The sequence below is a fragment of the Doryrhamphus excisus genome, chromosome 3 (assembly GCF_030265055.1).
Source record: "Doryrhamphus excisus isolate RoL2022-K1 chromosome 3, RoL_Dexc_1.0, whole genome shotgun sequence".
NCBI lineage: Eukaryota > Metazoa > Chordata > Actinopteri > Syngnathiformes > Syngnathidae > Doryrhamphus > Doryrhamphus excisus.
In genome coordinates, this window is record NC_080468.1 from 6842799 (window position 1) to 6856903 (window position 14105).

Consider the following 14105-nt stretch of genomic DNA (forward strand, 5'->3'; position numbering starts at 1 on the left):
ATTTTTCCAATGTAGTTGCCTTATTACGGCACATGAGATATGATTGTTGCATCTTCTGCTTTTTACAATAGGAATTAGTGTCACGTTAACTTGATATGTGTGTGTTGAATTCAGGAATGTCCAAAGTTTTTGCAGCGGGGGCCACATTCTGAAAAATGAAAGGATGCAAGGGCCACTTTGATATTTATGTATAGCCAACACTTGTAAATATGCTAAGAATATATACATATATATCATCAACTGCATAGGGCGGTTGGTTCGTAGGTGGTATCATAGTCATACAGTTTTTGTTGATGACATAAAAAAGACCTCTTCTATCAAAAGTGGAGCAATCAATTGAGGGACATGATAATTTTTTTCTCATATTTGATGGTCATAAGGGCCTCAAATAACTATTATAGCATTAAAAGTGAATTGCTGCACTTTAGCAGAGTGTTTAAGGCTCTGTCATCAGCAAAGGACGTATATAAGTCAACAGGGACATTGAAAAACAAGCAGTCAAATGAGCTTTTCAACCTGAAAAATGATTTGTGACAGTAAACGGGAATGCAAACTCTCTTGTCAGAAATCTTTTTCCACATGTATACACTTCCTGTCATCTTGTTGCAAATCATTTTATTGTCGGGATCATTTAAATTCTGCCTTGTATCCATCTCTGCATGCTCTCACGCGTACATTCAAAAAAACGCATAGCAATTTTAATCCTGTTTGCTCCATTAATGGCGTAGATAATGGAAGCAAGCTGTAACAAGAGCTCAGCGAACTAATAACTGCTCATGGTGCTTGTTTAAACAAAGGGGGATTTACATTTGATTATAATTTCCCCGCATCTGTGGGTGTATGTGTGCATTTGATGCACTTTTGAGTTGAATTTCAGTTAAGTTGAGGCTGGTTCACCTTGTTGGGATTTCACAGTAATGTTTCCCACAGGAAATGATCAGTTTCAGGGGCAAACTATCACCACGATAAATATTTATCACGGGAAATGCTTTCACAGATGTGCACGTGTTTTAAAAAAAAAAAAAAACCCTAACACTCATTACAGTCTTACAAGTCCAGAAGTTAACCACTTTTAATGTCATATTTGTCCTGAAATTTGGTCAAATTTCAATTTGTAACCACAAAGAGGTGACTTTCTATTACTCTCAAAACAAAACCACAGCTTGATCTATCCTGGCATTCCAAGGTAGGCCAGCTTCAACACATTCAGTGTCCACTCCAGACAGTACGTGTGATTTCATGTTGCAGAATGCTTCACAAGCGACGATCTGCTGCTCAGCTATAAATATGCACATAACCTATTTTAGATGCAAGTCGCGTGAAGCTGCACAGAGCAGATGGAGCTGGGCAGATGCAAACAACCGCGTGCAGCATCCGGTCAGTAACCTTCTGCAGACTCCCGAACATGCGCTCCGCCGTGTGATCCAATATGAGAGGTGGATTGGAAAACAACTTTTTCTTTCATTTTCAGGATTTTAACACTTGAAATGCTGCATTGAGTTTATCAGACATCCATAGCAACTAATAACTTTTCATATAATAAGTAGCATGGGAAAGGCTTTGGTGGCGATTAGCATCTTGGATCCAAAATTGATTAGATTTTTTATGATACTGCCGGTCACCTTTTGTGGCCAAACATGCATTATTGAGTTTACTTCTGTGAATTGAAAAAAAGTGTTCTACATCTATTCCACTGTACAAATAGGAGATGACTGTATTTCATGAAGTAGTTGCCAAAAAAGGAAAATGGTACTCTACTTTAAATGATTGGATGTTTTATTGAGTAGAAAGTAGTTTGAGCGTAATACTCAAGTTGTTTAAGTGAGTCAAAAAGCACAACAAATATTTATGTATGATGACCTAATTTTTTCCATGTACATTTTTGTCACCAAAGGGTACAAAAATAAAATAAAAAGAAATGCAAATTTCTCACGAATATGTATGCCCCAAGATGCAACACAGTAATATCAATATAATATATAATATAATCAATCAATATAATATCTAATGTAATAATTAATATACTAAGTTCTATGTGAAGTATTTCCATAATGCCTCATATTAACTCTCTAACAAGATCTCAGTGTATAGACTGGTCATATATCTCATCTCGTTTCATATTATCTACATACTGTATTGTATATAACTCTGGGGAAAAACTGTTGATTTTGTTAATACTTGGGTTGTTTATATTGTTTATTTTTCTATATTGTGTATTTTGTGCTGCTTAACTGACTCTTGCTGCTGAGCAATACAGATTTCCCCACTGAGGGACGAATAAAGGCATATCTTAAAAATGAACACCAATTAAAAAGCAGCAGGAAATACGTCAAAAAGGAAAGAAAAAGGAAAGGAAAGGCAGAAGGCTGAACCATATATTTATTTAGGGCCTCAACATCAACATCACCAAAATCATGCTTATCTTGCTAATATGACAATCTTCTTCCTGCTAACTGTTCTATGTTGTTTTCTATTATATGCCCTTTTATCTGACAGAAATAGTAACAGGACTAAAAAGCAACGTTATAGTCAGTCTGGTTTTGAACTTGCTGGTAAGGGAACTGCACGGGCATGTGAGCACGCTGTCACCTGGAGCCATTACATGACCATCTTCCTCCTTTCTCATGCAAACACATAGCCCGTTGTCTTATCACTATTACACTAAAGGTCAGTTTGGCACATTTCATTGTCTCCTTATCCTCCCCCACTTTGCACGCTGTGAGGATAACTGGATCTTATTGAAGAGGATTCTTATTAAAGATCATTTGTAAATCCATGACATTGACAGTCCTTATTGATTGATAAAATGCCTTGATCGAAAGGTGATGTGAGGCAAGAACAAGCACAGTGTGGAGAGCATCCTGTCACCTGCGATGGCCTTTGCCACCTTCCGGCACAGATCGCCATCCGCTGCCTGAGCAGAGAGTTGACCAACCAGTCTGTCGCCTCGCATCACTGTTGTCTGTGGGTGGATGTGATGATATGAAGGAGTGAAGCCGCATCGTGATTGGGAAGTCAATCCTTCCCTTGGCCCACAAACGCACACCCCTAGGTAGATGTACAGTATTTTGACAATGTGTATATGTGTGTGATTTGTAACAGAAGGTCGGTGCAACTATTTGTGTCAGAGGGTAACAGCTGGTCTCGCTCTGTCTTATCTTTGTCGCTTCAGCACAATTTTTTTTTTCCTTTTTGGGTTTTCCCTTGTCAAAGTACATAGCATCATGGTAGCATGAAGCTTCAGATTTTTCAGCAATAAAGAAAGTAAAACCTCAGCTCCACGGGATACATTTAGAGATGATTCTCAAGGGTCCCCATTATGCAAGACCGAAGTGTCCCTAGAGCCTATTTATGAATGTGAAACGTGAGAAAAATCATTTCTCTCACTTTTATCATTTTTCTCACTAATTATCATGCACTCCTACTATGAATGGTTTTAAACTGTCAAAATTCCATCATCAAGATTCTAAGACGTTTAAATTGTTGAACAATTGTATAATACAGAACCTTTTCCAGGGCTCTACGTTAAAAACCAAAATGACTTGCCCATGGGGAATCCTTAAGGTGAAAACTACTTGCCCGAACTTGCCCCATGTAAAATGAAAAGACTGCCATAATGATATCATATATCAATATATGCTGATAATTCATCAGATAATAGTACTGATGCATTATATTTGGAGGAATGTCTGAAAATTTGTGGAGATGTATGTTAACATGGCAAGCCATGCTACCTTACACATGGTAGTCGTAGTAAGCAGTGATATTTATAAGTTGTGCACCACAATGAAACATTTGACACATTTGTGTACTAGTAAAGTGTTTTTAATCCAGAAAAAAAGCTCAATGGTCAAACAATAATTTGTGAAGCAAAGGTGAGAAAAATACACAGAGAAATGAAACCGCTAGGTTTTGTAGCTTGTGCAAAATCAGCACTTGGTATTGGATCTAATGGGTGGTGTTTCATTGTGACCACTTCAAATTGTCACAGCAATGTGATTCACTCACCTTTGCCATCATTTGATTTGCTGCCGCTAATAAAATACTTGTTTAGGAGGCACTGGTTCATCACTTTTTGCTGTTTTCCTTCAGAAGTTGTTGAAGAATTAGACGATGTTGGCAGTCGCCATGATAGATGTTTTCCTAGTAAAACGATCGCTGATTGGTTGATCGCGAACAAGAACGGGTGTGGGTAAAACGCGGATTGTGGATTACGGACCGCGGTCTAAATAAACGATTCTGATTGGTCCATTTCAAGATTTGCAAGGATTGCTTTGCAAATTACCATCGGAATTACGCAGTCCATGTTTTACCAACACCCAACAAGAACCGCTTTAAAAAAAAAAAAACTCTTGGCAGTACGGCATGCTAAAGTGCACTTGCCCGACGGGAATATTAATGATTGGATTTACTTGCCCGAATTTTGTTTTAACTTGCCCCGGGCCATCGGTACATCGTTATTGTCGAGCCCTGCTTTTCATTGTTGTTCACATTTATATGACAGTGTCATCGATACAAATACAAGTAAGACTGAGGGATTATTGAAGTCTCGTCCTCTCGTATATCACGCCTGTCACCCTTATAGAAGCAAATATGGGTGTCTGTACATGCCTTCTCTGTGACTGATGTGGGTCACTGATGCCCTCTGGTACAGCGTGCCCCGTTATATAGCCGAGGTGTGCTGATGTCAGTTTGCATTTAGCGGGGGTCAGTATGATTAAGTGAAGATGTGTCCTTGTTATTTTTGCTGGGAGCCCTGGGATGTAAAACAAAAAAAACAACAGTAGGATCTGTTAAATGCAAAGATGGATGAAGGGAGTTTGGCCTTGGGTGGTCATTGCTAACAATGATGGATAACAAGGTCAGTGGGAGGACTGGACTGGACTGGTAGAAGAAGCATCAGCCTGGCCTAATACCTACGCGATCGCTTACTTTACATTATTATCATGGTTGTAGTTTGTTTGTTTGAGTGTAGAACTGGAAATAGCTGTGTGCAAGCGACTGTTGATTAGTTGTACAGTAGAGCAATTGAGGCAAAATAGTGTATTACTGAAGCTTGTTGATTGAGTCTCAACTAGTCTGCTGTCTAAAGAAGACAACAAGATATTATTATTATTAAAGACGCAGAAATTCCAGATGACATCTGCTATAGGAATTTGAGTTACTGTACCTTCCATATCAGGTATGCCTTACTACAGGACACAACCTCTATTTACAGTGCGTCTCTCACCCCAGACACAGCTGACCAGTAGTAGGAGTGATTGTCCTCACGTGGTCTTTAGTGAGCGTGTGTGGAGGCAAAACATTCTCTTCCTCAGCCTGTGGAAAAGGAAGGAAGCCATCTCCAGTAACGCACACACACTCCTGTCATAGTAGGTCTAGGAATAGATTTGTTCCGTACACACCCACCTTTCTCTTATGTTGCAATGCCAACTTCTGCATCCTCCCCAGATAATGGGATGCCCACCATGACTAACATCATCAGTCCTTAAAATATTCCACCATCATCCCTCCTTAAAATATTCCTGGTGTAGGTGTCAAATGTGGACTATAGTTTGACTAAGAACAAGAGCCTCATATAACTTCCTCCCAGGGTATCCAGGAGATGCCGTTGTTCTCGAGGCCCCCAGCCCTGTAAACAGGATGCTCACGTGGGAGTCCCTTCCATCTCTCTGCTTCCTTCGACTGTACATATTCCCATGGCTGGACCTTCGAGCCTCCTCCATCCATGCAAGATGATGCAACAACAGAAGGACAACTTTTACAAAGTTTCTCGCTCACACGAGCAGCAGACTTTGGCTTTCATGGTCCATCAATTTAAGGAGGGAAGATGAGATGGACACAACGATTATTGTCAGTGCGTGTTTGTGGATAAGGAAGATGAGGAGTAGGAGGAGCACGGCGCCTGCGTTGGTTGCATATTACGCTCGCGTAGGAGAGAGCACGTTCCAACAAAAGGACCTAAAAATAGTACAAATATGCCCATGTGACATATTGAGGCTAAAAGCTTTTGAATAATTTCTCTAATGCCTCACAGGCACACTCCAGCATGGTGGTTACTTCTGCCTTCCAGCGATGTAAGAAGGAGCTAACCAAGGTTCTTACTATGGACCTAGTATTGAGATGTTCGACACATCTTTCTGGATATCGGGGGACTCAAATGTTTAATTAGATCGGGGTATGCATTGACCACAACTTTAACTCCACCTTCAGTAACCAATTCAGTGAAATTCAACATCACCTACAAACTACAACTACTATAATTGTATTGGAAATTCAAATTTCACAACATTTAAAGTAACATTCATGTGCAACAGAGGTTAAGCACTAAATAGCACAACAAAGCAGTGTATAGAGTCAGGACAGGAATCATAATTGCTGAAGTGATTGTTAGGTTGATTATGTCAAATTGATTATGCCCTGCGATTGGCTGGTGACCAGTCCAGGGTGTACACCGCCTGAAGACAGATGGATGTATAGAAAAGGAATGGGTGGATGGATGAGTGTTGAAGTCATTGAGGCAAAATGGATTGCACAACTTGGCTGCAAGCACCGGAGGCGCTGTCGGTTCAGTCTCAACGAGTTTGTTGTATAAAGAAGCACAGTCAATCATTAATTAGTTCATTAATGATTGCTGTTTTGTGGTTGACTACAGCCTATTTTTAGTCGGAAAATCTGCATATTTAAGCAAATTGTATTTTTTGTCCAAATTAAGCATTTTCAAACATAAAAAATGGCAAAATTCCCCATCAGCACTTTGTCAACTATGTCAACTAGTTATGTTCATTTTTTTTGTTGTTTAAGAAAGTTGTACTGGCGAGATGTGGCAGCCCAAGTACAATCACTAAGTGACATCCATGTTCTTGCGTCATTGTATTTTAGTGTTTCTTATTTCACTAACAACCTCAATGAGAAAGATGAGGATTCGGTTTTGGTTGCCGCTTGATCACTTCACCTTCTCCTGCACATCTGTTGGGTGAGGCTTACAAATGCTGCCCTCCAAGCAATACCCAACTAAGGCAGACACCATCTTTAACTGCCATACAAATTATGCACCCACCCTTTTGCTGTGGAGGTAATCGTTTTTTTGTGTGGCTTCAGATGCATTTTTGGCACAAAACTATTGGTTGACCTTTTGAGTTCAGAGGGTCCATTATATCATTACTGCTGTGCCTGATGTTGTAGTCGGTGAGTGTAAACTGCTATTTTGAAGTGAAATGCTACTGTACTGCTGCTGCTTCTGTTTTTTTGAATTAAAAATTTGCACGCACGAGTACTTTTTTTTTTTTCTGAAACTCCTCACAATTATATAAATACGCTATTGTGTGCAGAGCAAACTGGGAAGTGGCACTTGTGATGGTGCCCTAAAAAGACATATAAAGCTGGTGTTAATTTGCTTCCTGTACACTCCACTTGTTTTATTAGTGCAACTCGATAGTTGCACAAGCAAACAATGGTGAGCAGGAAATAGTTTTAGTACGCCGCAACTCAGCACTAACAATCGACATTGCATTTTTTATAGTGATTATTTTGGTGAATCTCAAACAATAGAAAGAGCTAGATAGATAGATATTGTTGCACACAAACAATGGTTCAAGTACAATAACACTGCTCACCCATACAAAATCGACATCTCATGTTAGCCACTCAGCACTTGGTCAAAGCAAACATTCCTCCTGCAAACAGTGCTATTCATTCTGTTGCAAGATTAAGGTCACTGATGACCAGAAATTTGGATCCACAAGTTTACAAAACCAGTCTTATCTCAGTAGTATTGCGCAACATGCTTAATACTACAGTACAGCCTTACACTTGACACCTGAATTTTTTAGTTGTACAAGTCCACACATGATTATTGTAGACTCTTCCTCCCCCGCTGTTTATGTTCGCACTGAGGTGAAGTATGTGTGAACGAGAGGTCAAGGGATGTGCCACATTTTCCGACTCCCGCCGCTCAGAACTCAGGAAGGTACTTTTTTTTTTTTTTTTTAAATAATCACCAGTCAAAAAACACAAAGGCTATACTGGCTAAAAAGGCTAAAAATCGACAAAGAGTAGGGGGAGTCGGAGGTGGATGACACATGACAGCCCAGGGGGCAGCTTTTTATGGAGGTGGGGGTAGAGAGAAGGCAGGTGGAGGTTTCGACACACTGATAAGGCGGCCCCGGCTGACAGAACGCCTGATAAGCAAGCCTGTCTGTCAGGTTTGGCAGCCTGCTTGGCGAAGCGAGAGAGAGCGAGAGAGAGAGAGAGAGCACGGGAGGAGTGACGGCAGCTCACCAACTGTAAGAGCATAATTCAGCAGAAGTGCACCTGGCATTGAATTGGAGATTATACTCACTGAAGGCAAATCCTGACTATTCAATTCCAATGTGCAAAGTAGGACATGTGAGGCTTACAGTTGCGTTGAATGAATTTAGCTCAAATGCTAACCCTGCTTTGTGGTGATATTGTAACAAGGAACAGACTGAAATTTACCTGAAGTAATATTGTTTTCTAAAAATGACTGCAACTGAATCAAAACAACAACAAAAATTTCAACATTGCATTAAGAAAACTCCAATGGCAAAATCAGGCGAGACAGACAATCCTTCTTTTGAGTCACAAAGCAGCATTTACATTTTGAAATGTTTTATAACTATGCATACATTAACCTAAGAGTGATGTTTTTAACTTCTCAACAGCATAAATGAGAAATTCTAAAAGATAAAGCAATAACGACAGTTGTAGCTCTATGACCAATCATTTCTGTTGACGTGTAGTAATATACAGACACATAAGCCACGTAAAATAGATCGCAGATGGCAGTAGATTAGCTTTATGTTTACTCTAAAAGAACTACAGCTCCCATGATGCTTAGAGTTCGGCTTCTGCTCAGACATTAACACCGCTGCCACTATCATTCACAGCCACAGTTGATTCTGATTCTGGCCTAGAAGCTGTCAGAAGACAGGAATGAATTCTATTTGAGATATTTTGATATTTCAGATTTTTTTATTAGAATTATTGCATATCTTGTGAATGAAATGTGCTACATAAATCATATTCAGTGCACTCATTCTCCCTCGATGATTAATATTTACCCAAAAGTGCTGCATCATGCCTGTACTAACCACATAATACCCACCCCTTTTCTTCTTCCTCTTCTCCTCCTCCAGGGAAGCCCCAAAACATTGAGAGCTTGGAGCGGGTCCAGCTGTCAGGGACGTACAATGTCCGCAAAGGGAAGCTTCAGCTGCCAGTCAACCGCTGGACCAGACGGCAGGTTATACTTTGCGGCACCTGCCTCATTGTCTCCTCTGTCAAAGAGAGCCAAACGGGGAAGATGCACATCCTGCCACTCATCGGAGGAAAAGTACGTCATAACGGCGCCACACTGATGTTAAAGCCATAATGTTCACTTATCGTTATGCCAAAGCAGCACACTTTGAAATATCTTCACTTTATTCCTTTATTCCCTTTCTTATTTTTTATACCTTTTATCTGTACTGCTTAATAGATCTGCAGGATTACCTCTCAGGGCTCCCATGCATGAAAGTCTCCCAATACTCAAATTTCGCTACCTCTTGTCAACCAGCTGTGACTGCAAATGATGCGTTTGCGTAATACGACCTGTACAAGAAGCAAATATGATATTTAAAAGTCCTTCAACAAAGCTTATTGTACATGTTGATATGCAGTATATTGTATCCAAATCATTACATGCATTAAGGCCTTAATGTCTACTTTGTACTTTTGTAATACAGGTTTCGCCACTGTGATGTGCCACTGCTGCGTGTGCAATTAAAAAAAAAAGAAAGAAAAAAAAAAAGAAATTGCAATTTTTTCTGAAGTTAACTTTTTTCAACAGTACCAGAACTGTTAATTTAATGGCAAAATTGCGAAGAGCACTGCCTACATTTAAATTGCATTCTATTTACATAGCACATCTGCATTCAGTGTGCTCATTTGTCCCTACATACAGGTGTCATGCTTGAATAGAACACTTATCCAAATACTAAAAGGTGATGCAAATATTTTTTGGTGAACTACTCCACATTAGCTGGTGAGCTACCCCTTGTGATCGTCCCGCTGGCTAAAGTTTACACACTACGTTTCTCTGTAAGTTCCATCAGGACACCATGAAAAAACCCGCAACTTCCAAAGCGTCTCTCAAAAGAGAAGGACAGATATTGCTGTTAGATGATTAAAAACGTAAATTTTCCCTAATAGGGCTATTGAGAGAGAGAGAGGGCAAGGATTTCAGTATTGTCACATCCCTTTAACTGTATGTGTCTTTTATATCTGCAGGTGGAAGAAGTGAAGAAGCACAATCACTGTTTGGCCTTCAGCTCTGCTGGGCCTCAGAGTCAGACCTATTATGTCAGCTTCGACAGCTTCACGGAGCACCTCCGCTGGCACAGACACGCTGCTAAGGTATCACAAGCAAACATGTTGTGAGAGAGACACGGAGCGAGACAATGTTTGCATATGTTGCCTGGTTTTATTTACGGGTCAGCTGCATTATAAATCACAAGCACATGTGACTGCAAATTTTATTTAACATCGGCCATGATCAGTGCATATGCAAGCACAGCAAAGTTAACATGTTTCCCGGTGGTCCACACTCGGCTGTGGAAGTCAACGGCCACCCCTTCTTATTCTCTGTTGTGTCACTCTCTCGCTCTCTCTCCTTTCTCTCATTTGAACTGAAGTAGGTCATAGCCAGAAAACCTCTTTTCTAAATATTAACAGGGGCGTGCATGTCACCAACACCCACAGGGCCACTCAGAATAGAATTTCTGCCTGCATAGAGGCAGCACATGCCCTCGCCTAGGCCGCACAAATACCGTTTTGCTGCCCAAGTGCTTGTCTATTCCCCTTCAGTCAGGAAGAGGATGCTGTAATACAGCTTGCTCGGGTATTGCAACAACCTAAAGAAAGTATACCCACTGCGGATGAAAGCATATGGAATTGGGTTTGCTGCAAAGGGTCAGTTTGCCTATAAGCACTGCCTTGAGTTAGGCACCAAACCCCTATCTGACGTATCCCTAGGGATATTTTCTCCGGTGGGATGAGTAAGATAAATATTTTTTATGTGAAGTAAATACTGTCAAGTTCTTCAGTGATTTAGTCTGCCTGCGCTTGTTCAGGTTGAGAAGATCGCCTGGAAGTATTTAAAAAAAAAAAAAGTTCATACTCCATTCACATTTCAGCAACCATTTATGTCACATTACTTGTTCTCAGGGGACAAGACTATAGAATTGTAACTGAAGAGTAGTCAGTGTACAGCTTGTATAGTGGTGCAGATTTACAATGCACTAAAAATGAGTTACCACACAGTCATTGTCTAAATACTATACCTGGCAATAAAAGTGAGTGCCAAGATAATTCTACCTAAGTCTACTGTCAAGCATAATGATGGTAGAGTCACTGGGGCTGTTTGAGTACTGCCGGAACTGGGGTTCATTGAGAGGAAGGAATTCCAACATTCACTGTGGCCTCTTGAAACAACTGGGCTGTATACCAACATAATAGCGAGCCCAACGCACCTCATAGTTGACAAGTGTCTTGCTGAGTAAGACAAAGGGTAATGGTGATGGTCGCCAAGTATGTCTCCAAACCTGAACCCAATTGACAAACCTGAGTTCCTCCGGTAGCAGGACTCTGTGCAAGGTGTCTAACATCCACTAGGTCCATGATGTGAGTCCAATAACAACATGCGCAGCTATGGTGAATTCCATGCCCAAGAGGATTAAGGCAGTGCTAGATGACAATGGCGCTCACACTAAATACTGATATTTTGGACACAATTTGGACATGTTCACTGTGGGCTGTACTCACTTGTGTTGCCAACTATTTAAACAGTAATGCCTGTGTGTTTACTTACTTTCATTGATGTATACACTGACTAATGTAGTAAGTACATCCATGGTTAATTTGTATTGTATTGTCCACTTTACTATGTACTCATTTTTGTGAGATACTGTATTTTATTTACAAGCCAACGACCAACTGATCCAAGCTAGATAACATTGCAATGTCATGTACGGGTTAGCAACCTGCTGGACTTTCCCTTGCTACCGCAATAGTTCTAAGATTGGCCACTAAGTGACATTTGACTTCTTAGCCATAAGCCACACACTAACACAAAGCAGCAAAACACTCTTGGCATGCTTGTGGTAATCTTGTTTAACTCTGTGTGTGTGTGTGTGTGTGTGTGCGTTGCATCCATAGATGGTGTCCCAGAGGATCAACTCAGTCGATCTTTCCTGCTGCAGTTTGGAGCAACTTCCACCCAACCTCTTCTACAGCCACGACCTCACCCATCTGAACCTTAAACACAACTTTTTGCCTGCTGACCAGTGGCTGCAGCAGCTGCAAAGGTACGACAACTTAGCTGAAGTCTAGTCAGACATAAAGTCATAGTTGTTGACACACCTAGCTACTGTGAGTTGGGCCATTGTATGAAGAGACAGTGACAACCAACAAGGCATCACTGCACCCAGCAGGCCATTACTGACAAGTTAGAATCACTTAAGTGTCCCCCTGCAGTTTGCACACCAGGAATAAGAGGGGGAACATAGAGACCAAAGAGGCTCGCCAGAGCCATGCTGTACCAGGCACGGCCAAATGAGCCCAGAAGGTCAGATTCGTCTGCAGGGGAGCTTTAAATGTGCCAGGCCCTTCTAGCGCCCTCTCTCCATGGGCACCATCTGTTGCATGCATGTGGGTCTAGATTAAAGCACCACAGCCAAAGACGTACTGTATATACTGTATGTGTGCCTGTTAGTGTGCACAGTCATTTGTTGCATTCACATTTACACAAATGCGTTGTGTGTTTGTTTGTGAGAGCTTTCACTTGTATCCTACATATCTGCAGGCACATGTAGTTAAAATGAAAGGATGGGAATGTGTGGTTGTGCTTGTGTAGTAGTCCATACCGTGTGAGATAAAATAGTGAATGAGTTGCAATAACAAACCGTGACCATTTATTTAAATATGCAGCATGGTGAGGAATGGATGAATGTTTTTTTCAAATCTGAATGAGATCCCCTGGCGGCCAGACATTGAAACATTTGTAAAAATGTGAGTAGGCTCATCCTCATTTGACTTAGTGCGACACAAAAGGATGTCAGCAATCAGAAGGAGAGATAGGCACAGGGTAGAAAGTCGCAGCTAAAGGAACCATCATCAAAACGTACTACGTTCTGGCCCTTTATGAATGTGTTTGGATAACGTTGTGAAGGTCTCTTGTGTGCTTGGAGTATAAATAAAGACTGTGTGTGTGTGTGTGTGACATTTAACATGGAGTCACAGTGCTTTTATTATTCCTCCCAAGAGATGAGTGATGCGTGGACATGCCGCATGCCATCTTTGCTTTATGGCCAAATACTTACCGGTGGATCAGATATGCATAATCAGTTGTCTGGGAGACTTGCTGTTTCCTCTGGCATGTAACAGCTTTCCCAGCATGCATCTCTCTGTCTCTCTCACACTCGGTCTGAGACCGATGTCATCCCTCACTGGCTCAAGTTCCATGCAAATGTGTGTGGCCTGTTTATTTACATATGTGGGGATGCCTTAGCACGTTGTGAGGCAGCTTTTGACACAATATTTGACATGAAGAAGGGTGTTCATTTTTAATAGGCTATGACTTCAATGAAATGCCTCTATTGTTAAACAGGGACGGAACAACATTAGCATTCAAGCAGGGTTTTGTATCCGGCCACTCAACGACTGTAAGCCCAATATTCATTGATTATATAACGAGACAGCACTTTGAGAGCGTAAATCTCCACCAAAGCTAGCCCAGTGCAATAATGCCCCTTTGAGGAGACTTTAACTTTCTATCTTCATTGTCGTGCTTCTTCTCAAGTTGAACTTCTGCTCCTCCTTTGGGAATTACGTGGTGTTCAGTCGTGGGGCAGCCCCGCTACGGGCGACTTCTCTTTTGTTGCTTGGTCTGACAGGATCCTTTGAGACAGTTTTTTTCCCCTTTATTTGGCTTCTGAAGAGAGTTCTTCTGAGTCTGAGTCTAGTCCTCCAAAGGAAAGAGGATAACTCGCCAAAGTCACTGTGCAGCACAGCACTTTTACAGTGGAGCCTTGGTTAACGTCAGTGAT

The 14105-nt window shown here is 41.1% G+C and overlaps 1 protein-coding gene across 1 annotated transcript in view; it reads left to right on the forward strand.

Moving 5' to 3' along the window:
- phlpp1 (PH domain and leucine rich repeat protein phosphatase 1) overlaps positions 1-14105 on the forward strand; it is a 47672-nt gene that overhangs the window by 21029 nt on the left and 12538 nt on the right. The window contains exons 3-5 of the mRNA XM_058066233.1: positions 9159-9355; positions 10291-10416; positions 12217-12365. Coding sequence (XP_057922216.1) covers positions 9159-9355; positions 10291-10416; positions 12217-12365 — 472 coding nt within the window. The remainder of the gene's footprint in view (positions 1-9158; positions 9356-10290; positions 10417-12216; positions 12366-14105) is intronic.